Source organism: Lepidochelys kempii, chromosome 21 (assembly GCF_965140265.1).
Source record: "Lepidochelys kempii isolate rLepKem1 chromosome 21, rLepKem1.hap2, whole genome shotgun sequence".
Lineage (NCBI taxonomy): Eukaryota > Metazoa > Chordata > Testudines > Cheloniidae > Lepidochelys > Lepidochelys kempii.
The window spans coordinates 8208663-8235426 of record NC_133276.1 but is presented as its reverse complement, the minus strand read 5'-3'; the positions used below and the strand labels follow the sequence as shown (position 1 = coordinate 8235426).

Here is a 26764-nt window from a genome sequence, read left to right as displayed (position 1 = left end):
TTTCTCTGCCACTACAAGGGCTAGAAAGTTTAAAAAAAAAAAACAAAAAAAAAAACCGCTGAGATTCTTATGCAATGCCTTGATTCCAGCAGCTGGGGCTCTAAGGAAAAACACTGATAATCGCAAGACTTGCGATAAAATTGAAAGAGTTGGTGACGCTGCAGTCACTAGATCTGAGTTCTGTGTAACTGGATCCCAATGTACGTGAAATTCACATGCGTTACAATCCAGGATACGGATTGTAAAACAGTCACATGCGCTGTGTCAGGATCTGCTTCGCTGCAATGAAAATCTGCATGGGGATGTTGGCTTAGGAAAGAATCTTGGTGGTTACCACCACCTAGGACCACAGTTCCCTCTAAGCTGTGCGTGTGTGAGCGTGCGCACACAGATCCTAAACCTTGCGCACACGGCGAAACACTGCGCGCACAAAAATGCGCACAGAAGACATTTTTTGTGCATGTGGCCTGTCAAAAATTAGAGGGAACTAGGACCCCAATACGCCATCCTGCTGAATGCTGGTAAAGCGCACGTGGAGTGGAAAATGGATTGTGGTTTGCATGGGCCAGCAATCTCCTCATTTAGGGTCCAATCCTATAACATGCTGAGGGTGAAATCCCAGCCCCATTGAAATCAGTGACAAAACTCCCATTGACTTGAATGGGGCCACACATGCTGGGTGCCCTCCATTGCCACTGAAAGTAGATTCACTCTGCAGGAGGTGCTCCAAACTGGGACTGATTGAAAATGGCAGATACGTTCCTTGAAAAATGTGGAATGCAATGGGGAAAAATATGGTTTGTTCAAAATTTTTTTGAGAATTTTTTTGGGGGGAAATGACATTTTTTGCTTTGTTGTAACTTTCTATTTTGGGGGTGTTTTCTCCCCTTCTCCGGGGGGGGGGGGCGCGGAAAAAAGGAAAGAGGGAAAGCTGCAAAGAATGAAATGCAACACTACTTTTTCGAGTTGAAACGGAACAAAAATGTTCAAATTGAATCATTTGTTAAAATCGGGGGGGAAAATACGTTCACGAAAATGTTCATTTCCTTCAAAGTTTTACAACAAAGCAATGCTTTTTGCCAACAAATTCATTTCCTTTTCACTGAAAATTGTTTTGTCAATTTTTTTCCTACCCGATCTCAGCACCTTCGTGTAACCAGGCTTCTAAATTAGTAAATGGTGGCTTTCCAAAGGTGAAAGCAGGTAGATAGCATATGATGGAATAATGCCATTTATTCTAATTTTTCGTTGTTTAAACCCTAGTTTGTGGAATTTGTATCCTGAAAAAGAACCTTAAATGAGCTTGAACTTAATTGTGTGTGTCCACAGGTGACCGTCATTGGAGGTTTTAAAGAATAGGTTAGACAAATATCAGTCACGGATGGTCTAGGGTGTACTTAATCCTGTCTCAATGTGGGCGGATGGAGTAGATGACCTCTTGCGGTCCCTTCCAATTCTGCATTTCTGTGTTTCCCACCTTTCTCATTATTTACTATTCATTATTTAGTATTTTCTTTGTGTTTAAAAAAAAAAAAAAGGACCTGTCTTTTTACTGCAGAAGGAATAGATTCAGTGTCACATAGACAAGTGCACGGCGGATTGAAAAATGGTATTTCCTGCCAACCAAAAAAATCGCAGAATTTTTTGATGAAATGAGTGACCATGAAAATTGTGTTTCAAATTGAAAATTTCCCTGTAGACTCAAATTGGAAATGTGAGGGTTGCCCCGTCTGTTCTTTCCCTCTTCCCCCTCCTCCCTCCTCCCTCCACCCCTGGCTTAGTGTAGTAAATGGAAAGGAAATTAAATGGATAAGGCGGGTTAGGTAATAACTTTTATTGGACCACCTTCTGTTGGTGAGAGAGACATGCTTATTCCATATTGCATCACAGAGTTGGGGAGGAAAGGTGGGTGCACACACTATTAATGTTTGAATTTGAGTAGGCAAGAGTGAGCTAAAATATTCCACACACCGGCTAGAAAAAAATGGCTTGCATATTCTAAGACATTATTTCTTCTCTTTAAGGGCCAGATTCTGCTGTATCACGATGGTGTGAGCCCAAGGGAAAAATCCTGAGCTGGTGTAAGTGATCTTAGCGCTGTGTAGCTATGACCATTTATACCATGGAACTGGGAGAATTTACAGCAGCTGAGGATCTGCCCAGGAGATTTCAGTGGAGTTAGTCTGGATTGACACTGGAGTAAGTGAGAGCAGTATTTGGCTCTAACTACCTAGTGATACTGATGATGGTGCAGAAGATGTCCCTGAGGGTATGTCTGCCCTGCAATACAAAATTGCTGTGTAAACGTTAGGGAGCGGTCTGGGTCCTGGGCTCTGAGACCCATCCCCCTTGTCAGAATCCGGACTCCAGCCCAAGTCCAAACATTGACGCTGCAATTTTTAGCCCTGCAAGCCCTAGTCAACTGACCCAGGTCAGCCAGGGCCATGCCAAGTGGATCTTTTATTGCAGTGCAGACAAACCCTAGGGCTTATTGGTCAGTCTTCTCACATCTTCTCCCAGCTCCTTTACCTCACATCTGTAGAAACCCCATAATTAATTTTTCTCCCTATACTGCAAACCCTTAATTTAATTTAGTGACTGACCTGGTTTTTTCTCCTCCCCAGGTCTGTGATATTGATTAGGTCCCACCTCTGAATTATTTAATTGTTTCAATGTTGGCGTTGGCCAAGGAGGCGTGTGTTGTCTTAGAAATACTAGGTAGATCTGAGGATTTTATACATAAAATCTGAACGTCACCGCTTTAGTTTATCCAGAGCGTTGACCAGTCTCCCAATGCTGTTTCGTAACAGAAACTCTCTGTTTCTTTTTTCTGGTGTTTCAGTCTTGGTCTCTGAATGGGTGGGGGAAACTGTGCTCTTTTCCAAAGTGCATTCGAACATGCCACTGACTAAGTGATGGAAACAACAACACCTCCCCCTTGAGAAGAGGCCAAGGGACTATTCCTTCCCATCAAAGTTTGTGACCCATGTCGTCCTCATCGGGAGGAAGTACGTGGGCAAGTAAGGGAAACAGATTGACCTTGGGTGAATAAAGGGGTACATTACAATGGATGAGAAATGCAGATTCCTCCCTAAGTGGTTCTTAGAAAGGCTTATTAGAGAGGGAGGACGCCCCAATGGGTAGGGTGCTCTCGGAAGACTTGAGAGACCGGGGTTGAGTTCTCGACTCAACCATAGATTTCCTGTGTGACTATGAGGAAGTCGCTTAGTCTAGCTGTGCCTTAGTTCCCCATCTGTGAAAGGGGGATATTGGTAGTGCCCTTCCTTACAGCAGTGTTATGAGGCCAAATACACTGAAGACTGTAAACCACTCAGATACTGCAGTAATAGAGGCTATTGCAAGTACCTAGGACAAGTAGGCCATTCCATAGTAAGGCCACTTCTCGGGACAGGGCAGGAATGGCAGGGAGGTGTTGGGAGGAAGGTCCCCGAATACAGTCAGTGCATCTTCCTTAGTCCGTTTTCCCTTTAGTCTCTGTGACATTTGCACTGAAGCAAAGCATGGCTGTTTCCATCTGACCCTGTCGGAAAGTTTTAGCAGGTGCGTGGGGGTGGCTGAAAGGGGACTCGTTGCTCACACGTTTTGGTATGATTCTGTTTCACCGGAGAGGAGAAGGGAGCCTGTTGCATTCAGGGAGTGAGGCCAGGGGGATGGCTCAGGCTGGAAATATGCAGGCTCTCTGGAACCGTGGGTTCAGATTCTGGCAGAGTTTCCCCTTCTTGGGGAGATAACTGGCGCTCCGTGCAGGTTGTGGAGGTTTGGGAAAAGACCCGTCTGTTCTGTATGGTCCTTCCCAAGAGTCAGGTCCCAGCCAAAACTGCTCTTCCTTCCCTCGCTCAGGCTGCTGCACACAATACCATTCACACAGTTGCAAGGTACACTCTCCCATCCTGCTGGCTGCTGCCTCTCGTTGCTGTATCCACTGGTGCTGGGGCTCTGTCCTTCCACGGGCTGAAGTCCCCAGCATACTCACATGCTTGAAGCCAAGCATGCTGGATCGGGGCCCGAGTACTCAGCCCCTGGCAGGATCAGGCCTATATCTGTAAAGTGGTTTAGGATTTTTCAGGGTGGGAGGTTTTATGCAAAGAACAGCAGGTTTCCTAAGGCAGGTACAGGCAGAGAGCTCCCTAAAGTGCCAGCTGAGAAGAGACATGGATGCAGATCCCGAGCTGTAGGACCGCCCTGGGGGGGTCTTTTGAGCTAGGCAGCAGAACAACAGGTGGAGCTGGCAGTGAATATTTGCTCACTTGCCATTTTGGGGGGGCCTGCCAAATTCTTATTTGCCCTGGGCACCATCTTGCCAAAGGCAGGGCCTAGCTGGCTGCGAAGACGCAGTTGCCAGCCTGCTGCCTGGTTCTCGCTGTACATGCTGAAACGCTACCATCGCTTCCCTACCTTCCTACTTCCCAGTGCTGAATTTGCAGCGTCTCCAGCAACCTCTTTACCTGGTGGCTTTTCATGAAAGCAAATGGGGTGGTTTTCCCTCCTGGATCACAGGTGCCAGTATAAGGTTTTAAATGCAAGGAGTCTGTGTGTGTTTTAAGGCTGAACGGTTCATTGCAGTGAAGGGTCCAGTTCCAGGTAAATAAATGCAAAAGGCTTCTATTGCTATAATACCTAGGGTTACAAAGATAATACATGAGCGTATGAGAGATTGCATCCGACACAGAGGATAAAAGCCCTACTCCTCCTACCGACAGTGGGTAGAGATTTTCCCTTCCAATGGTGAAGGCCTGTGCTCTTGGAGTTGTAGGTTGGTTCTGTTCCTGATGTGTGTGGATTAGCTGACATGTGTGGTCCGTGTGTCCACTGTTCTGTTACAGAATAGGTTTTAGCATCTCTTTGAAGGTGAATGGGGGACTTCCATCCTGGGCGTGCAGGAAGGATGGGACTGTATGCTTTCATAGACTCTCTCCTGCTGCTTTAATCAAATGTACGCATGGTACAATATGGGAGTCCTCCAACGGCCAAAGCCGTGTTTGTAAATTGCCGTGGATGCAAACCAAAGGCTGTAGCCAGTTGCCCGAAGTCCCTGTGTCTCATTGTCGGCGCTGTGGACTGGAGCAGGTCAAAAAAAAAAGAAAAGAAAATATCTTTTGTGGATTTTTTTTTTTTTTTGTGAAATGCGTCCCTTTTTTTCCATTTCAAAATTTCAACTTTTGCACTTCACTGGCTGGCCCTACTTTACTCACTTTTCTGAATGCAACCCTGCTTCAGCAACAAAGTCAGACTGGGTTGTGACTCGGGGGTAGCCTTGCACCACAGTCTGGCTAAGGAATTATGCTCCGCTTTGCTGAGGTTTGGCTTGTGGGAGAGGGGAAATGATTCCATGAGGTTGTTGCTACTTGGGCCAAAATCTTGCAAAACCAGCTGATGAGCTTGCTGGGCTGTTGATTCTCAGTCTAAAGCTATTCTGGATGGGGTAGCCCCATGTCATCTTCTCAGCCATCTCTGGTTACAGTTACCCATTTATGCAATGTTCCTGTTCCCTCCCCATCCAACTCCTGCCTTCCATCGCTGGATCACTGCAGTGACCCATGGAACGTGCTCTCCATTGTTTGAAGCTAACAAATGCTTCCCTAGATTCCAGCGACTGGCTGCAGACCAGTGCTGGAGGCAGCTAGCTTTGTCTGCGCTGTGTGTGTATGTGTGTTGTGAGAGACAGCAGCCTCTGCTCAGTCACAGATGGATGGCCACAACCTGCTCTCTGGACAGATCTGTAGTCTGCCATCTATGACTTTTCTCAGTACGGAGTCTCCTGTTGATTGAAAATTAACCCCTGAGCATGCTTAGTAGTGGTTGGTGTATATTTCTGAATGGGCCTATCTATGTAATGTCCTACCAGGGTCCATAATTCAGTCTAGATCTCAGGTCTATAAAACACAGAACCCTGCTTGCTAAGTCTTCTTTGAAGTCTCTGCTGTTTTCGCCAAAGATTACAATTTACTCTAACCTTGCTAGAGATATAAGTACTGTACAGATAGATGGGTCTGTCCCAGGGAGTCTAAATTCAGAACTCAGAATTGCCAATCCCAAAAGTCAGGAGGTCACGTTCCCCAAAATCACAAGATTTATGTAAACATCATGAGATTTAATATATACATGAACTTTGGGTTCTTTTTATTTGCCTTCTGCTGTTGGAGCATTTCTCTACAACCACGTGGCTAGAAACTTCCTTTTCCTTTAAATGAATATAATCACATGACTCGGGCAGCTGAGGATCTAAGCAAAACATTGCAAGACTTTCAATAAAATGACGGGTACTTCTCCAGAGTCCAGGGATGTTATATCCTCTCTGTGGGTGTGAGGAATGGGTGTCAGAGGGAAGCTGTCTATTCTTTTGCTTATTAAGCCTCTCTGGGAGGAAACGATCGGAAAATGCCCCGAAAGGACATTCCAAGTCTAGCAGGAAAGCAATAGGTTTGCCTGGCAGGAATGTGCTATTGTCTCCCCTTGTGGCTGGCAGGGATTCCTTGAGCTGTGTCTGGAAGAAGAAATGTATATGTGTTCTTATTTTTTCCTCTCTCTCCCCTGTCTCGAGGGTGCATGGAGGCTGCAGCTTTTGCAGTGTGCAACGACCGCTGGTATTTTACAGCCACCCCGTGGCGCTTAGTGTTAACTGTGCGGTGTGCAGATGGGGAGATGGGTTTAATGCAACAGGGGAGGGTGAGGGAGATGGACACTCAGGTTTTCACTGCCTGTGGTGACTGTCGTCCCGGTCTTCCATGGTAGAAGTTGCTGCTGGAGGGAGGATCCTGCAGCTACTGCGTTTATAGCCTGGTTGTCAGGATTGGCGGTGGGCTCATGTGAGAAGCTCACCAGGTACCCTGGTCAAATGCAGGAATATATTTGTATTTCTCTCTGCCTTGACACGTGCTAGCAAAAGTACCTTGCAAAAAAGTCCCTCCTATGTGAGGGCCAAGGTGCTTTGGCTGCTGGGCTGTAGCAGGGACTGCAGGCAGGGTGTCCATGGTAGCAGTTCCCCAGCTGTGGAGCTTGCTCCTGGGGCTTTTTGATTTCCAAGGGCTCATCCTTGTGCCTGATGGTTTCCCCAGCAGGGCTCTCTCTAGAGCTGTGATTTTCCTCAGTGCTCTGCTACACCAAACCAGGATTTCAATTCGGGCCTGTCTCCAAGTGGGGGAGACTCTCAGTCTCTCAGGATGAACACTGCAGCTCTGGGAAGGATCTGATAGATGTATTTTCTATCAGGAACTGGCACTTCCAAGTTGTGGTGTCAGGAATCAGGGGTCATAGGGGTGTCTAATCATTCATCGTTTTCAATGCAAACCTGGGCTGGATTTGACCTGTGTCCGGAGGTAAGAAGTGCCTTTTCCCAATGCCAATCCCCAGAGCCATCTGATTTCCCTACCTCCAGATGGTCGTTATGTATGGGGAACAGTTGCTATCACCTGGAAAGGGCTTGGTGTTGTGCTTTATCTAGGAATGACTGACTGCCCTTCTCCTGAAAGTGTTGATGCCTGGAGGAGCAACGGGCAAGACTAGGTAATTCTTCTGGTCCACTGGGTCTGGCGACTGTGGCCTTTCAGAGGAGAGTAAATACAGAACAAAGTAAAGTGAACGCATCCAGGGCCTGATGCATGAGCTTGTTGAATTCTCAAGGGCTGGTCTAAAACCCAGTGGAATCAAAGGCTATGTCTACATGGCCCCTCAGTTTGGACTTCGGGGGTTGAAAACAGGACTACATTAACATGAACTAGGTACCTTTAAGGTCACACCAGGAGCGTCCACCTGGGGCAGTCAAAGCCACAGCACGTCCACTCTCACTGTGGTTCACACCCCGTAGGCCGTGCAACGTCTACATGGCCCTGTCAGCCGTGTGGTGGAGCCATCTAGGCGTAGCCTTTGACCCCATTGGGTTTTGGATCAGGCTTTTAGACCATTTTAATAAATAACATGCTCTAAAGAGGATTTTCCCACTTGGCTCCACTTCCCCTAGCCAGCTCTTGCTTTGAACTTTTTTTCACCTTTTTTTCTTTTTCTTTTTTTTGCCTTTTTTCTTTTTCTTTTTTTTTTGTATAATATTTTGCGCAGTTAACCCCTTCCATCCCAGTCTCTTGCAGTGTGAATGACCAGCTCCTTTGCAGCGATAGGTAAGTAGTATCCCTTTCATTTGACATCAGAACAACGTGGCTCCCTTTTGGGCACCTGAATAAGAAGACCTATGCACGCTGGATGCTGAACTCCTCTGAAAATGTGGCCCCAGTTGCGGGCGCTGAGTTGGCAAATTAGGCCCTGACCTCTTTTTAAAACCAGGCTCCACGTGATTTACCGAGAGGAGCCAGCATCAGAACAGAATCTGAGCATGCTGACTCCCGGACCTTCACTGTTCAGTCGGTCTCCACATCTTTGGCTGCTGCAAGAGCCCTTTCAAATCAAGTCCCCTTCATGTCGGTTTAGCACCTAGCTGAGAGCACTACAGTTGCCAGAGAAGGGATTTATTTTTAACCTCAAACAATACTGGAACCAGTTGGCATAGCAGAGTATGTACTTGTCCTCTCTTTCTGAGACAAGGAGGGCTGGAATTGCCAGGGTAACAAATAGCTGTGATTGCCTCTAATTGGACCCTTTTTATTGCTCATCCTGTGCTTTGGCTGTTTGAGAGGGTTTGTTTGGATGTGGCTTTCTTCCCCCTCCCGACGCGCCCCCCCCCTTTTTTTTTTTAAAGCTGGGTTTCAAAAGGCTCAATGAGCGTTGTGCATTCCCTTCTGAGTTAGCTGCAGAAACGCCGGTGCATCGTTGGGGAAGCTGAACGTTGCTGGAATGTATTGTCCTGTGTGTGCGTGAGCCACTCTCTCTATGCATGCTGCAGCCAGAACCATGTTCGCTGCAGTAGGACTCAGACAAGCACTTGGGAGCATATCCTCTCTACTGCAGGGAGCGGAAGGGACCAACTGCTCTTCGACGCCTTGCTAGACTCTGTCCTTCATTCCGTCCCACCCATAGCACTTGGTGCAGGTGCGTAGTTGCCTTGACTGACCCCTCCTTGAACACATGTGGTTTGGAAGTCCCTCAGATGTTTCTGCATGTGCTGCCAAAGCACACAGCTTCTCCACGGAACATCCTCTTGGCAAGACCGCGTCGGACCTACCGGAGCTGGACGCTCAGAGCCCCTGTTTCTTTCATTGCCAGTTGTTTTTCCTGTGGGATAAATAATGGGAAACATTTGACCCATTTTACGTGTTAGGAGCAGCATTTGTCCCCGGGGTTCAGGGCTGTTGTATTTCCACTGTGAGGCACTCCTTGGCCAGCACACGGGATCTGTTGCATTTGGAGACCCTCCAACGGAAAGGTGCAATAGACATGGAAGTATCCATTGAAGTTCTGTTATTACATTGTCCCACCCAACCGTGCTCTTCTTCCTCCTCAACAGGTTTTATTTTATGTCACTTAGGGAGGACGCAGCTTAACTCCCTGCAATCGCAGGAAACTGATTGCATGGGGGACAGTCTCCCTGGTCTTATCACATGCTTCAGCTGAAGCAAGGCTAGAAATCACCCTCCAGTCTCTGCCTAGGTGTCTGGGGCAGAAATCTGGCGATTTCTGTTCCTCACGCTGGTTTCATTATGTGCCTGTGAACAGGAACGAGAGAGTGTCTTGTAGCCAGCAGTAGGGTCAGCAGGACAATCAGCAAGAGTGAGTTTTACCCAGGGGATGAAGAAGGAGGGCAGCGATCGTGCACCACCCTGTTTTCCGTGCTGGAACAAGAACATCCTGGGCCTACTTCTAGCCAGGTCTGTATGAGGCCCCGTCCTGTGTAGCTGAGCCAAGCCGGTCTTAATGCAAGCAAATTAACATTTGCTGACCAGTAACTACAGAGAGAAACTCCATATACGGCCACAGAGTAGCTTTGGTAAGGGCCCTGGCCCTAGTGAAGTTGCTACTCCCTGAATGCAAGGCCTCCAAAAGTTCAGGTGGTGCCAGTCCAGGGGTGGATATTTTTAAAGAGTCTGCCCTGGCATTTTGAGCCATCCTGTTACAGAATAAACAGGAGAGATAGGATCAAGTTTTAGCCAGGAAGGGTGGCACAACCCAGGGGGAGAATTGCAGGATGTGCCATAAAGAAATAATAATTCAGAAAGAAAAGCCGCACAGCTACTGTTGGGAAATTTTGTCACCATCGCAAGATCTTTAAGTCCTTGGACTTATGGGGCCAGCTCCTTAGCCTAGCTCCACTGACGTCAACGAGCCAACAGCCTGAAGGGGAGAAATTCCCTAGGGAGTCAACACAGCAGGGCGATTTGAGACAGGCAGTTGCTGGGGGTCTCCCAAAGCTCTCCCACCACGGGGTTGCTCAGATCGTCTCTAGGAGGGTGTGGTGCTGCAGTGCAAGTGACGGCTGCATGAGCTGATGTGAAGCACCCGCTGTAGCCCTCTGCACTGAGCAGGAGTGAGTCACAAGGCCCAGCCGCATGTCTGAGCTGACATGGGCTTAAGCATGATCCTCACCGTGCTAAAGAGGGCTTTAGCCTCACACTCCCCACCTCATCTAATGAAGGCAGCCTGCTTATACCAGTGAAGGATCTGGTCCCATACATTGCTAGTGGATAAGTGTCCACATCACCCAAACAAACTCAGCCTTGGGACAGCTCTTCTTAGGATTCTCAGCAGGGTATCCAAGAACTACAAGCCATGTAGACCAAACTCTCCTCTACCCATCAGAGGTCATTCCTCCTAGGCCAAGCACCAAGCAAGCCATGGTTCGGGACATGCGTTAGGAGTGGAAGACTTCAGCCTTTCAGACTGGCATCTTTCCCTGATACTAAGTTCACTCAATTCTCCCTCCCCACCACAAAAAAGGAATCGTTAGGAGAAGATCTGTTACATGAAGACATTTTCCATGTGCCAAGCCAATTGTTCCTGTTCCCATTGTCTGCTGAACAGAAGAGCCTCTTGAGCAGAGTAGCTGAGACTGTTAGAAAAGGCCTGTTAGTGGAACAAGCCCTGTAACAAGATAACTGGGTTTCTTTTCTCTCTCTCTCTCTCTCTCTCTCTCTGTTCAGCAAACTGTATAATAAAAATACGAGGCCCTTTTCAAACAGACACTTATCAAAGTAACAAGCCTATTTTAAGAGTAAACTTCCAGTGGCTCAGAAAGGTTAAGTACAATGGAAATCTGACCTGCTGGCGGAATGGAACTTTCCTTTTGTGTGCTCTTTAAAAATGAATACATTTTCACTGCGCCACAAACCGATTGTTCCTGGTTTTCCCCATTGTCCAGGCGACAAGGCAGCCCTCTTACAGGGCTACATACCAGTGAGAAGGAGAGAGACCTATGACAAGAACAGGCTAGTCTTTATCTCCCCTCTCCCCTGCATAATGGTGTTGTGCATGGAACAGGTTTTTTTGCAGTAATAAGAGCTAGAATGAGACCCTGAATATTTTTTTCCCCTTGCTCAGTTAATTTCCATTCCTGATCTGCTGTGAATCCACAGGGCAGATCGCCTAGATGGTCCCATCCCAGTTCTCTCAGGCCAACCGTTTTAGGTTAGTTAAGGTCTTCTGAAAATGAATTGGGGTGTGTGTGTGCGTGTGTGTGTGTGCATGTTTTTACGCACAAGAGAATGTCATGGGGGTGGGGAGATCAATGCTGGATTGACCGCCCTGGGGGTGGAATTTCTCAGCTGGACTGTGGCATCATGGGCCCTGGCAAAGCGAGCATCCACTGCCAGTGCAGCTCCTTCCTCAGCCCAGGGGGCCCTCCTGGGAACTTCTCCGGGCGTGGGAAAGTTTATTCTCATCTCCCTCCCCCCCACCCCGGAGCTATTATACCCATCCATGCTACTGCTGGGGAACTGAGGCACAAAGAGACTACGTGCCTTGCCCAAAAGCACACAGGAAGCCCATTGCAGCACAAGGCATTGAACCCAGCTCTCCCGAATCCCAGCTTAGCCCTCTAACCAAAGACCCATCCATCCTCCCGTGCAATGGGTGGCTTGCGGTTTAGCTGCAAGTGAACCCAAGGACCACTACAGGAAACGGGATTGAGTCGCGGGCTTCCATCAGTGCTGAGTGTGCCCGTGCAGTGTAGATCTGCCAGAGACTCGGCGGGGGTTATTAGTCTCAAAGTATATCATTTTTGCTGTGAGGCCTTCAGGATGTTTTCATCCGAGTCTCTTTCTCTGGTGAAAGGATAAAGAACCAGGTCATGCACCGCACTAAATACCCTCTGACAGATGGTTGGGAGACCTCAAGTTCTCACTGAAACACTCACTTGCCCCATGCTAGGAGATACTGGCTTTGCACTTAGTGCCGATGTAAGGTAACCTGACTGGACCAGTGCATTGGCCATGCATGAGCAGAAAGCAAGGAAACCTCAGAGTTTGGATTCCTTTACCCATCCCTGGAATGCTCTCAGAGGCAGGGAGTGGTGTCTAGTGGTTAAAGTAGGGAAGGCAAGTTGGACTCCTGGCTTTTATTCCCTCACCCTTGCTGTGTGAACTTGGGCAAGTTGCTTAAATACCCACACTTCTCTGCCTTCGTTTTCCTATCTGTAAAACAGGAATAATAATAACAGCTGTGTGGGAGGTGGACAGAGGATTTGAGGCTTAATTGAGCTGCTCTCAGAGCCAAAGAAGAAAAGAGCTAACTAATAATGTGCATTTAAATTGTACCTTTCTCCTCAAGGTCTCCAGAGTGACAGCTCAGTTGGAATGAAGCCCCCTCTGGGGTAGAAACCAACAGATGCCCAGTGTGCTCCACAACTGGGAAGTAGGAAGAATTTTCACCTGGAACGCTATGGCCAACCCCTACTCTCTCAGAAAATGCCATGGGATATTTAATGGCCACCGATGAATGAGTCTAACCTGAGAGACCACAATCATAGTCAGTTGCAGGGAAGTCAACATCGCTAATTTGTGGAAGGCTAAGAGCAAAGAGATGGTTTGGTCATAAGGAGTCTAGAGATTACCCAACCTGTGCAAGCCAACACCTGTGAACATGATCCAAAGTGGCTCGGAGAGGTAGAGATCTTCCCTCGACAGTAATGGTCTAGATGGGGTTTACCAAAGGCTAAAATCCTCCTCCGTTGAGCTGTCCTCAGATGCATTCATTTTTGCCTTGGCTGAAGTCCATCAAATGTAATTGATGTGTTTTATCAGGGGCCCCTGTGTGGGGGCACTTGATCAGTCTCTCAGGACCTTCCTCTCCAACTCGCGGGGATGAGTCTGTTCAGTCTCTGGGGATGGGATGGGGTGGGAAAGCTGTGGGGCCAGAGAGAAGCAGGACTGTGCTAGGGATTAGAATTAAAAGATGTAGGTCTCCAACTGGAGTTACTGTACAAGCCAAAAGGAAACCCAATAGCCTGGAAAGCGCAATGATTTGTTCAGAGAAGGGCAGGGAACTGAGATAAAAAAGCCCTGCTAAGATCAGAAACTCTGGCGTGCACAGTGCCCCATTGTTGAGCTGTCACACTTCCCTTTACTTTATTGCTTTTGTCCAACACCCTATTGTTCCACTTCCTTTTGTCCCCTATTCAGAGCACTGGCTTTTCATTACCCAGCCGGCCTTGTTGTTTTCATTTCTTTTGTTTGAAGTTCCTGAGAGGAAGGTTTTATTTTCAGCGGTTTGATTAATTCACAGCTTGAGCTGGGCTTTGTTTCTTATGTAATTGCTGCCCTGCGCTTTTCCAGAGCCCCCAAAGCCTCGGCGCAGCCGCTGCTCTGGCCTCACTCCCCTCCTTCTCTGGCTTGAAATGGCCTGGAGCGTGCAGCATCGTTCCAGGTGCGTGTTCTTTCTATGGGGTCTTTGGGGGTCTCCATCAAGTCACGTTTTAGAACATAAGAATTGCCACTTCAGAGCATAACTAGCCCTCTGTCCAGCCCAGTGTCCCGCTACCTGCAGCACCAGAACAGACCCAACCGTTCATCTGGTCTGGTATCCCTCCGCCTTCCACGCCACAACCGACCCAACGGTTCATCTGGTCTGGTATCCCTCCGCCTTCCACGCCACAACCGACCCAACGGTCCGTCTGGTCTGGTATCCCTCCGCCTGCCGCGCCACGACAGACCCAACGGTCCGTCTGGTCTGGTATCCCTCCGCCTGCCGCGCCACGACAGACCCAACGGTCCGTCTGGTCTGGTATCCCTCCACCTGCCGCGCCACGACAGACCCAACGGTCCGTCTGGTCTGGTATCCCTCCACCTGCCGCGCCACGACAGACCCAACGGTCCATTTAGTCCAGTATTCCTCCTCCTGCCATGGCACAAGACCCAGTGATCTGTCTAGCCTGGGATCCTATCTCCAACAGTGGCCAATGTCAGGGAGAGTGTAAATCCCCTCCTTAATGCCCCTATATTTTCATTATTTCCCTCTGGAGGGAGTGGTGAGGGAAGGGGTAATTTTTTTCCTGGTCCCCTACTGCTGACTAATTCATGCTCTGGGGCATCAGGGCTGGTGGCTCTTATTAGGCAAATCCCTGCTAGAGCAGTTGTAGATGATCTCTTTCCCCATAGACATGTCTAGTCCTTTCTGGGACTTTGCCTCGGTAGAACCAGTGAGCACGGGGCTTGTACCTGGCTCGTGAGACGAGCCGTGGTCTATATCCTGGATTGTCGTATATTCATCTGGAAGCCTTGACTCTGTGGCACCACAAGCAGCTGCTACAGTGCAAATGGGTTTGCAAATAACATGGATGCTTTTTTTATCTCCCTTTAAATTGCAGGCACTTCCCAGGCACGGGTTCCCCTTTTGCCTTGACTCACTTTGATTTTTTTTTTTTTTTAAATCAGTTGTAACGTTTAGTGGTTATTTCTGCTTCCTGGTCCCCTGAGCAGAGCCACCTGCACAGGGTTCTCCTGGCGTCCTGCTTGCCAAGTGTTCCTCTGGAGAATCTGACCTTTTATAGTAAACTTGGACGAAGGGGGGCGGGGGAGTTAGCCTGGCTCCAGCCAAACTTCAGCTGATGGAAGTTAGGAAGAAACTTTCTTATTGGGCGGGCTGCTCTTAAACCTTACTTTGAAGCAGCTGGCACTGGCTAGTGGCAAAGACAGGAGACTGGGTGGGTTCGAGGGACCCTGGTCTGGGGACTCCTCAGAGAGGGAGGGAGAGAGACTTTTGTGGTAAAAGAAGCTTCTTCTAATTAATCTGGTTGAAATCCTGGCCTTGTTGAAGTCAGTGAGAGCTTTGCGATTGACTTGAGTGGGACTGGTATTTTACCTTCCCTTTTCAACAGGAAACATGTCTGACTTTGGCGTTTTGGAGACTTTTCTTGGTGCTGCCGTCTAGGGTAGTTGGGAGCCCCTTCTGTAGATGTCTGGCTTGTCTGGCCACAATACCATGAGCAAGGAGTTCCTCAAGTCTCCTGCAGGTTCAACATATCCTTAGGCATGTCACCTTGGGCCCAGTTCTTCAAAGGAGCTGAGCCCCTGCAGCTCCCATTGACTTCCACTGGAGTTATGGGCACCCAGCATCTTTTGAAAAGTTGGGCCCTTGACCTGTCCAGGCCTCATCTGGAATGTGGGGGTAAGAACAATTGTCTTCTTCCTGGGGGTGTGCGTGTGGAAGGTAATGAGTTAATCTTCGTAGAGCATGTTGAAGCATTCTCAGGTACAGCTGGGGGGAAAGCGACTTTCTATATAACTGTGGGCAGCTCAGTGGCAGAGCTTGGGTGCAGAACCTGGGTCTCCTGACTCCTTGTATCCTGTCCTCTGACCAATACTGAATAGGAGCCAGAGCTCCCGGGCTCTGTTTCCAGCTTTGTCGATGACTTGTTGCACCTCAGATTGCTCATCTATGCAATGGGTACCGCTGTTCTTCTCACTTGTGCTCTGGAGGGTTGTGAGACTTCATAAAGTGGTGCAGGATCCTTTCCGGAAAGCGGCTAGGTAAATACAAAGTACAGTCGTTTCTTCAGGAGTTCACGCGCTTGTTTTGGCCCCAAATCCCATGCCTCTATGCGTTTTGGTTTTTACTAGACCAACATCACCGCATGGCATCACACGCAGGAGGGTGGTTGGGTTTGTTCTCCTGGGAGCTTCTGGTCTCTGGAGCCAGTATCCTCAGCAGGGAACATTAAGGAAACTACAAATAATGGGGTCTGCAAACGGCAGCAAAACTCAAGACCATTGTCCCACTCCTGGTGGCACAGCAAACCAGCCAGATGGAGTGAATCCAGTGGGTTCCCGTACTTGCTCCAGAGGGGTGACTGTGCTGCAGGGCTGTTGGAGGAATTGGGAGCAAAAGGGTGATGTAGTGTGGTCTGTTAGGAGCCAGAGGGAAGGAGTAATAGCTGTTACACCATTGCATAGATGTCCCTCTGTGGGGACAAGCTTCCTGCCAACAGTGCTGAATGTGCATTTAAACAGTGCAGAGACCTAAGCTCTTGGAATGTGCAGGCTGGGAGGAAGGAGGCACTGACTGGTTTATTCCTGGACTGTTCCCTCTTGAAGCATGCTCCTAGCAGTTCTGTGTCCAGAACTTCGGTACCGTTGCTGAATGGCAAGCACAACCACTCTGGCCCTGTCACCACGCTGACCTCTCTCTCCTCCCCTAGGATGTCCATGAGGAACCCTGTTTCTCCCCACCTGGAACTCGATGGAGCTGGGAACATGGTGAACTGCACCATCAAGACGGAAGAGAAGACAGACAGCTGCCATGAGTCCCCCCAAGGAGGACCCACCAGCTCCGATCCCCACTCCAGCGATTTGCACGGAGTGCCGCTGTCACTGAGAGAGAGTGCTGAGCCCCGGACTCTTCCACAGGTTGGGCTAAGTCTCCTGGGTCCCTTCTTTCCTCATTGCCTACAGACTCGGGCTCTCCCCTTTCCCACCCAACTCACAGGGCCCAATCCCAACCTGTTGTAAGCAGGTACAGTTGCATAGAGGCAAATTTGGTGCTGATTTATGAAGTCAATAGGATTCCTTGTGGTATATGTCTGTGCCTTGAATGCAGTTGCACCTGCTGACCCCAGGTCTGGCTATTGAATTCATCTGTCTAACCCAGGAATCTCTAATGCACTTATCACTCTGGTAACCAAGCTCCTTTGGCCTACCAAGTCTTCAAGCATACTAAGGGTATGTCAGAGGTGTGACAGTCTCCTGAGTTCCTGGCTAGTACCCTAACCACTAAACCATCTTTCTTCCCGCCTTTCTGCGCTGTCTGGCACTATGAGGTTACCCTTTCCTGCCAGTAGTTGGAGACAGAAGCCAACTTGTCCTCCTAGACTTGAGAGAGTAATGCCACATTGCAACCTAGACCCCACAGCCGTGCAGCAATGTGGTCTGTAGGTAAGAGAAAATGGTTGTTACCCTGTCCACTGCCTGCATTTAATCCTTATCCATAGGAAATAAAGCTGAAGTTTGAGGCTCCCCCAGGCTTTCTTCCCATTCCTGATATTATCGAGTCAGTCTTGGGATTTGAACAACGGCCTTCAGAACAGAGCCAGCAGCCCCAGAACAGATGTGCTGCCTTAGAAGCTGCTCCGGGTCCGCTGGGGAAACCTGTGGCTATGCTTTAATTTTCCCTTTTTAATTGCTCTTGGGTGCTGAGCCACTCCCGCTTGCATAGCCTCAGACCCTGCTGCTTTCAATTCCTGCCTTCCCAGAGGCGGTCGCATTTGCAGCAAGGCATAGCAGTCTAAATAAATAATTGAAAACGATTGCAAACAAGTGTTTGCAGCGTGAAAAGAATAAGTCACCTTCAGTGCATTAGAGGCTCATGGGGCTGGTGTCGGTCAGGATTAAGGAGTCTCCAGTTGAGAAGTGCTGTCTAGTGGTCAGAGCTCAGAGGCAGGCTGGGCTTTTCAAAGGAGCCCAGAGAAGTTAGGCACCCAATACCCATTGACTTCTCCTTGGAGATGCCAGCCAGCACTCCTAGGCTCTGTTCCTACCCCTCCTACTCTCCCAGGACCTGTTCAATAGCCCATTAAGGACAATGGGAGTCCTTCCATGCCATTATGTCAGGCCCTTCCCTAGAGACTGTGGGTAAGTTGCTTAACCTCTCCCGTGGTTTCTCCATCTGTAAGCATCCTGCCTTTTTCGAAAGGTTGTGAAACTGCTTCTTTGTAAAGTGCTTTGAGAGCCTCTGAGAGGGTCTATGTCAGGAGTGCGCAGGGATATTTCTTGGAAAGTGGAGCTCAGGATGGTATTTTATACCCTTTAGTGTATTTTCTCTCCTCCCTGCTTCATCCCATCACAGGAGCTACTGAGTCTGGTGCTCTGGCCTGTGTTACATAGGAGATTAGATGTTTGCGGTGGTCCAGTCTGTCCTTAGAACCTATGAAACTTATCCCTTTGGAGGTTTGTGGTGATAGGTGGGAAATTGGGAGTCACTTTTTGTACATTGCAGGAATCCCGGTCTCCTGTGAGCAATGCGTTAGATTCCAGGAGGTCTGCATTTGAGCCTGCCGTCAGCAGCCAGGAAAAGTTAGATTTCAACAGAAACTTGAAAGAGGGTAAGAAGGGTTTCTGATCATCTGTCTCCATTGAAATCCCCCTGATCTACGGACAGCTTTATCCTGGTCCTATATTTTGGGGGTATCTTTTATTTTTCTAAAGTTTTGAAAGAGGCCTCCGGTATAAAAATAAACATACTTTGAACAAGATCCTGAACTGGTGATAAGCAGTGTAGCCTCATAGATAGGGCCCTGTCAAATTCACAGTCCATTTTGGTCAATGTTATGGTCATAGGATTTAAAAAATCTTAAATTTCATGATTTCAGAGATTTAAATCTGAAATTTCATGGTGGTGTAACTGTAGGGGTCCTGACCCAAAAGTGTGTGTGTGCGTGTGGGGGGGGGGCGGGGGCTGGTGTCACAGGTTTATTGTGGGGGGGTTATGGTATTGCCACCCTTACTTCTGTGCTGCTGCTGGCATGGCGCTCCCTTCAGATCTGGGCACCTAGCCAGCAGCTGCCGCTCTCTGGCCACCCAGCTCTGAAGGCAGCACAGAAGTAAGGATGGAAATACTATGCCCCCCATTCCCCCAATAACCTTGTGACACCCCCCTCCTGCAGCCCCCTTTGGGTTGTGACTCCCAGTTTGAGAAATGCTGGTCTCCGCTGTGAAATCTGTATAGTAGGATAAAAATACATAAAAGATCAGATTTCACGGTCCTACTCATAGACAGTGATGACAATCAGTGGCCATGACTAAAATTTTCTCCTGCTTCTCCCTCTCTCTCTCCTCACCCTGTACACTCCTGTGGTGACAGTTATGCCAACCATTGAGAAGTTACTCTCCAGTGACTGGACAGAAAGGCTTCTGGGTAGAAACACCATGGAATCCAAAGAGGTGAAAGGTGAGCAGTACAGTAACTACCATGCCCTCCTGGGCCCTTAACTTCCCATCTGCCCCCTGCCCTTTTTCTCCTTTGTCTTGTGTGTATGAATGTTACAGCAGGTTGGAAAGGGGGTGTGAATGGGGGGCAAGTTTTGCCTACATCCTCCCTCCCCCACTTTTTGGTTTTGGTCAAAACTGGAAATATCAGTAACAATTTTCATCGGAATTTTGTTGAAAAGTTCTGACCAGTCCTAGTGAATATTCATCTGGTCTGAACTCGAATATGTGACTCACTGGAGTGCATGCTAAAGGGATGAAATACAATGCAACCCCTTCAATAAAGTATCTAGAGAATTTGTGGCCAAGTCCCAGCTAAGCTCTCTGCTGGCTCTAAGGCAAGGTTCTCAAACTTCATTGTACCGCAACCCCATTCTGACAACAAAAATTACATGACCGCAGGAGAGGGGGGGTCAAAGCCCAAGCCCGCCCTGACGGGGGGAGGGAGGGGGGGTGTGTGCGCACGCGCAAAGCCAAAACCCAAGCCCAAGGCTTCAGCCCCAGGCAGGGGGCCTGTAACCTGAGCCCCGCAACCCAGAGCTGAAGCACTTGGGCTTCGGCCCCAGGTGGTGGGGCTCAGGCTTTGGCCCCGGGCTTTGGCCCTGGCCCCAGCAAGTCTAACGCCAGCCCTGGCGACCCCATTAAAATGGGGTCATGACCCACTTTGGGGTCCCGACCCACAGTTTGAGAGCGGCTGCTCTAAGGGTATGTCTGTGCCGCAGTTAGAGGTGTGACTGCAGCATGTATTGACCCCAGCGAGCTTTGATCTAGCTCGCTGGAATGACAGTCGTAGTGAAGCCGTGACAGCGTGGGCTAGCCACTCAAGTATCTACCCAGGGTCCTGGGTGGGGCTATACATCTGGTGCTCCCCAGGTACCCAAGGTAGCCAGCTCACAGCTAGCTCAAGTATGTCTACATGTGCTCACACCTCTGACACCAGTGTAGACGTACCCTAAACCGTGTAGAATAATTGGGGTATCGTCTGTTCAGCCAGCCAGCCCTTGTTTACCCACCCTCCTCTGTTTGGTTACTTGCTTGGCCCAGGAACCCAGGAGAGCTTAGCGGAGAAGGAGCTGCAGTTGCTTGTCATGATCAACCAGCTCTCCACCTTGCGGGACCAGCTGCTGACGGCCCATTCGGAGCAGAAGAACATGGCAGCCATGCTGTTTGAGAAGCAGCAGCAGCAGATGGAGCTGGCTCGGCAGCAACAGGAGCAGGTATTTGGCCAGTGCTCTGGGGTATCTATTTCCCATGCCCTGTCTCCCATCTCAAGGGGTTAGTTTCAGAACCAGGGCAGGTAGCCCACATTGGTAGGGCTTCCCACAGTCTTGGCTCCCCCTGAGCTGCACTTCAGAATTGGCTGGAGCACCAGGACCGAGCAGGGAATAAAATATAAAGCCAAGTGAACATCAGATTTTGGCAATTCCGGAGAGGGGGGCGGGGGGCCGGGGATTGCGTCGGGACACGCTACGTGTTTTGTTTCCATTGTGACCATTTTAAAGCTTTCAAAATGAAATTGTTTTTTTTTAATAAACTTAAAGAAATTCGGGAATGGAAAGTCGTTTCCAAACCGACAATTGAACTGTTTACAAAATGAGGAAACGTTTTGACTTTTTCCAAATTAAGGCTAAATGAAGCACCCAGGGGCTCGTGTAACAGTTAGTGTCAGGGCTGTGGCGCTTGATCCATTCCAGGGGATTAAGCTGCAGTGTTTCATGTTTTTTGAAATTAGATAAAAGCAAATTTCAGGTGGAAACTTGGGACATGTGCCAGGACGGACAGTTTTGTGGGCAAGTCACTGGGCTGGGACTCAGGAGATTTGGCTTCAATTCCTGGCTTTGCCACGGTCTCTTTGCATGACCTCACGTGGGTCACTGCATCTCTCTGTGCCTCGGTTTCCCCATCTGTAAATGGGGTGACTAATCCTTCCTTTATCCCAGCTGTTGTGTCTCTTTTATTTCCTCCAGAGGGAAGTTCAAATATAGCTTTTAAATGACTTAAGGCTCCTTTTTTTGTTTTCTCATGATTTAAAAAAAAACATTGTCATAATTCTGTCCTTTCAAGCTGGGATCATCTTGGCCCAGGGAGTCTTCCCGGGTGGAAGGTAGGGGACAATTTTTGAGGCTAACCCTAGGTACCAAACAGCTTGCTCCTGGATTTGGCTGATGGTTGCCTTGTTCAGGTGATACAGGGCTTCTGGGGTAGCGAGGCAGGCTGAATCTATCAGTCAGGACGGAGAGCTTGCTGGGGTGGCAGTGGGGATGTTTCTCTTTCACCGTGGAAGGATCGTGACCACCATCTTGGTCATCAGTGGTTCCTTCAGATCTAGACCTGGGGTGCCTCAGCTTGAGCTAAAGGCCCAAGGCCTTGTCTACACACTGACGTACCCCGATTGAGTTAAACCAGTGGGAATACCTGTGCGGACCCTCTCAGTGCAGTTGAAGAGCAGTGCGGTTTAGCTTAGTTTAAACCTGCTTGACTTAAGCTACCCAAATGAGAGCATCCAGGCAGCCAGTTCAGCACCGTTACGCCTTGAGTTAAGAGGCCCCTCGCTGGCAGCTGTAGCTTTACCCCACCTCTGGGGATCACCACATGGGGATGGGGGACACATTCTAACCAGTGGGATGCTGGCAGTCCTGGGTGTATCCTCTCGTGAATCTGCCCGTCAGAGACGCCGAGCCCTCCATTGCCCTTATGTCCTTGGCATCTCCGCAGACCAGTTGTGTTTGTGGCTTGTTTTGCTAGGCCTCGGTGCGTTGCACCCCTCCCGTAGCCCCTCGGAGGCGAGCCCAGGCTAATGGCCCTTGGAAGGCTCGGTTAGCCGGCATTTTCCAGCTGCCGTATCATTGCTGTTTCCCCCCCCGACAGATTGCCAAGCAGCAGCAGCAGCTCATTCAGCAGCAGCACAAGATTAACCTGCTGCAGCAACAGATCCAGGTAAGGGGGAGCTTTCCCGCCCTGCCCCCCTTGCGCAGTCCGTACTCTGGTCCCCCTTCGAAGCGCTAATGCGCCCCCTCCTCTTCACCCCACGACCTCGGCTCCTGCCTGCACGGGAAACTCCTTTACCATTGCGAGTGGGGATTAGCCCCCCGCGGCCCAGCTGCCCTGTCCCGCAAAGGTGATTTGGTGTCTCTCTCTCCAGCAGGTCAATATGCCCTATGTGATGATTCCAGCCTTTCCTCCCAGCCACCAGCCTCTCCCTGTGACCTCAGACTCCCAGCTAGCACTTCCCATCCAGCCCATCCCTTGCAAGCCAGGTAAGGAAGGCAGAGGGGGTACAGTATTATGGGGATCAGGGCAGGGAAAGCGACTGCGGTGAGCAGAAAGGGGGAGAGGTGGCTTTCAAAGGGTGGGGGAAGAGGTCTGGGTGGGAGCGTGGACTCCCCTCAGAAATACCCTCTACATAATCAGGACACTCTCCCTTTCCTGCCATTCCTCGGGCTGCGAACTCGGGGTTTGGAAGCTCAGGGAGAGCCAGGGAAAGTTGTCTAAGAAGCTGAGATGGGGTGGGGTGGTGGGGGAGATAAACCGTGACTTTTTTTGGCTGGTGGTAGGGAGGCAAATTGCTTTCCCTGGCAGGTTTCTGGTGATCTGACTGAGGTCACCTTGGCCCATCTCTGGCTGGCCATCCGGGTGGGAGTGAAACCACTCCTGAAAGCCCAGGCGGTGCGAGCCGGCTTTCCTGTTGTCACTGAATCTGGCTGCAGCGTCCTTGGTGCTGTGCAAGCCGACAGCTGAGCGCGGACTGGCTGCTGGATTAGCTGGTCCGACCACCTCGCTGCTGGCGCTCTGTGGTGCCACTTGGGCAGGGTAGTGGCATGCAGAGTGTGGAACTCGCACTGCTGCTGCCTTTCCCCTCTCTAGGTCAGTTGGGACCTCTAGGTGCGACCGTAATAGAAATAATCGTAATATACTTGAATCCTTGCTATCCCGTGGGTCTGCACTTTGAACTAGCCCCGCTGGCAGGCTGGTTTCTAGCAGGGGTTAGCTCCCCCCATGCAAATCTCTCGTGCAGTGCCACGGTGCTGGGCTGGAAATCGGGGCCGGTTCCAGGCCCAGACAAGGCCTAAGTAGATCCCACCTGCCCTTTGCTTCTGGTAGCAGGCTGCGTGCGAAGTACCTGTTGTGACCTCATTGGCCAACTTCCCTCTCGCTGTCCTCTCTGCAGTGGAGTACCCCATGCAGTTGCTGCACAGCCCTCCCCCTCCGACACTGAAGAGACCCGCCGGCTCAGGCCACCTCCAGATGCAGGTACTGTCCTGAATCTGCCGTCCTCCTGGGGACCCAGCATGACCCAGGGACGTGCCTCACTCTTCCCTTCTCCCTGTCTCCTCCCCTCCACCCAGGAGTCTTCACAGCCACTGAACCTAACGGCCAAACCCAAAAGCTCTGAGCTCTCCAGTGCCTCCAGCTCACCCAGCTTGAAGATGAGCAGCTGCCGGTCCCTCACTCCTAACCACGGGGTCACGAGAGACCTTCAGTCCAGCCCTCCCAGTCTGCCTCTGGGTAGGTACCCTCAGACGTGCTCTCTGCTGGGCATCCCTTGCCTTCATCCCCAGCCTGCTCTGTCATGCGGGTGTGTTCCTTACAGAGGAAACACGCTCGCGGGATCCTAGTGGTTCTCCATCTCCCTCCTCCCCACGGGGAGAGAATCTCTCCCTAGACCAGGGGAGCTGGTCCATTGTTCAGGGACTTGCCTGCTCTGATGTTCAGGGCAGTTCTGGGGAAAGCAAGATGGGCGACTCTCTCTGGGAGAAACCGAGTTGTCTGTACTGATGCTGGGAGATGGAAGGGTCTCTAGGCAGCCTTCTCAAACCCCACCCACCCAAAGAGAGATCCAGGGTGGAAGAAGAAATGTGCTCCATGCCCAGAGGAAGAAGAAAACCACCTACTGGGAAGAAGCACCCAGGCTGGAGGGCTCCCTGGGTGGAGTAGCTGGAGTCCTGGGTGGTGCGGATGGAATAGTGGGAGACCAAGCTTTCTGATTTGAACCCTCTGCTTCCCTTGCTCGATGCTAATAGGGAATGTGTCGGCAATGAGAAACTAGAGGCTCTAGATGTCTCTTAGCTAGATTCATGGCTCCGATGGCTGGGAGTAACCCCATTCGTTCTTGGGTGTACGGGGCCTATGCAAAGACAAGGTGCTGGCTGTGACGTGTTCTGCGCTGGGTGTTCATCCTCAGGATTTCTGGGAGAGGGGGACGCCATCACTAAAGCACTCCAGGATGCACGGCAACTCCTGCACTGCCATAGCGGGGTGACTGAGAGCTCTCTGAATAACCCCTACCGGAAGGTGAGTGACATTGGGACTGGCAGTGCCAAGAGGCTGGTCCCTGGTAGAAGGGGGAGATCTGAGAGGAGACAGCTCAGTGCAGAGTGACCAGGGGGAGGGTGTGAATGGATATAAAGGAGGGGGGGCTTAGGGGAAGAGCCCTATAGGATGTAATAGAAAATCCCTTTTCTATAGGTTCCTTCAGACTATCTTCAAGAATTGAATGGAGAATTGTCTCCAGGCTGTAGCATTCCGTAGGTTGGTTGAGAAACACCCTCTGGAGAAAGAACCTCATTCCTATGAAACCCTATTGAGGTTCCCAGGCATGTCTGCAGAGTGCTGTTGGTTGTCTCTCTTGTTATACCATATAGGCCCCCTTTTCCATAAGGGCACTGCGGGTTGGGAGTGGAGCATCCTCCCCAGGTAGACGATGCTGAGTGTGGTGTATGCCGGAGACCCAGGGAGTGGATCTCAGGGACTGTGTACCACACACTAGAACCCAGGCAATCCTGTCCGAAACTCATCCCTGTGTTGTGCACATGGCTGAAGTCCTTGCCTGACAGTTGCCCAGTCAAGAGCTGCTGGCTGGATTGCCTGCCCATGAGACAAGGAAGTGCTGGACATGCTCCCATGGGGGATGGTTCACTGCCGGTCAGTCTGCCACCAGTGACCTTACTTGTGTTGGTAACTGGCCATAACTTCTGCTCTCCACGGGCCTGCAGGACCAAATGGGCTTGGATTCCTCGTCCATGAAGGAGCGGATGGAGGAGACGTGCATGCACAGACTGGACGAGTCCATGTTAACCTGCGATGTGGATGGTAAGGACACATTCTCTGTGTGAGGCTTACTCTGGGCCTGATCATGAGAGGTTCTAAGCACTTTGGACACCCACTGCAGTGGGGATTCCCTGGGGCTGGGCTGAATGGGAGAAAATGCATCACTTTTCCTTCTCTTTTCTTCTGTTCTTCTCTTATTTTTTCCTTTTCCATTCTTCCCCCACCCCTTCTTCTTTCTTGACCTGGCTAGCTAGCCCCGTGTCTCTCTTCGGGTTGCGCTACATACGTTGAAATAAACAGCCAGAAGAGAATAGCAAAGACCTAATATAAGGGAAGTGCTTATTTGAGATGGGTAGGAGTTTCATTTGTGGTCACTTGGTTGATTTCCTGCAGCCCTGCTCTGCTGTTCTCCCCAGCTGATGGGGATGGTCAGTGTTACAGCTAAATTAGCACTTTTTGTATTGAAATGGCGCTGTTGATACAGAATGAACATGTGGTGCTCCGAGGCATAGGAAGCCATGAAGAGAGGTGGCAGGCAGCCAGGGAAGGCCACGCTAACCACTTGTGGCTGGGCCCATCCCCCAGAGGGCTCAGAAAGGGGAAGTAGAAACGTGGCATCTTGCACCATTGTGTAGTTCACTTAATTCCACTTTATTTTGCTTGGTTTCACCTTCATTTAAAAAAAAAAAGTCAATTTTTGATCCTTTTGCTCAAAGCCCGTTAGTTACTATGGAGACAATGATGTCATGGAAGTGGGTGGAGCTTCATGTCATCCACAAGGGTGGCATAAAGTCTTTGAGAAAAGGCTAGATTGAGGCGGGGACCATCAGGGAGTGGGTTATGGCTCCTTGATTCTGGGGGTGGTCTGCACCAAGGGATCTCTACGCCAACAGAGACTCAACGGACCACAGCTGCACCCTAGCGCCGCCAGCATGGCCCCTGTGCCCACTGGTGTGGGAGCTGCTCCTGGTGGGCTTATGATAGACAGGAGCCAGTCCCTGCCCTTCTCCTCAGCTGGCCAGGTACAGCCAAATCCTGGCTCTTGATTGGTCCAAAAGAGCCAGCGGGAGGGAAGGTGGCCTAAGGGATGGGCCATGGCTTGGGAAGGCGTTCAAGGGTCTCTGGCCCCACAGGTGGGGCGGCCAAGTGCCTGTGCGTGGACTGACTTTGACTAATGCCAGTGATGGACTAAAAGTCCTGGCACGAGACGTGCACAGTACAGACAGGCTGTTCACGTTGCTCTCACCTCCGCCTCTGCTGTTCTAGTCAGGGACCCCTCCCCCAGTGCGGCTGAGGCCCCTCGGGGTCGATGCTAAGCCTTTCCTAAAGGTTAAAGGGGCTAAATGTCAACTAGGGACTGAGCTAAGACCCAGCCAGTCCCCTTAGGCCAGACTTCCCCAAAG

At 50.1% G+C, this 26764-nt stretch overlaps 1 protein-coding gene across 9 annotated transcripts in view; it reads left to right on the top strand.

The window, feature by feature from the left end:
• The window catches only part of SOX13 (SRY-box transcription factor 13), a 90762-nt gene that overhangs the window by 50683 nt on the left and 13315 nt on the right, over positions 1-26764 (top strand). For 3 of the 9 annotated variants that reach the window (XM_073319825.1, XM_073319829.1, XM_073319826.1), the window contains 10 exons: positions 16532-16739; positions 18325-18430; positions 19189-19275; positions 20358-20530; positions 22059-22250; positions 22456-22570; positions 23482-23564; positions 23660-23819; positions 24496-24605; positions 25307-25403. In XM_073319825.1, the coding sequence (XP_073175926.1) occupies positions 16533-16739; positions 18325-18430; positions 19189-19275; positions 20358-20530; positions 22059-22250; positions 22456-22570; positions 23482-23564; positions 23660-23819; positions 24496-24605; positions 25307-25403 (1330 nt within the window). In that variant the 5' untranslated portion in view covers position 16532. Of the gene's footprint in view, positions 1-2139; positions 2200-12666; positions 13002-16531; positions 16740-18324; positions 18431-19188; positions 19276-20357; positions 20531-22058; positions 22251-22455; positions 22571-23481; positions 23565-23659; positions 23820-24495; positions 24606-25306; positions 25404-26764 lie in introns of those variants that run through there. The other 6 variants (XM_073319832.1, XM_073319830.1, XM_073319824.1 and 3 more) reach the window with 5 other exon arrangements.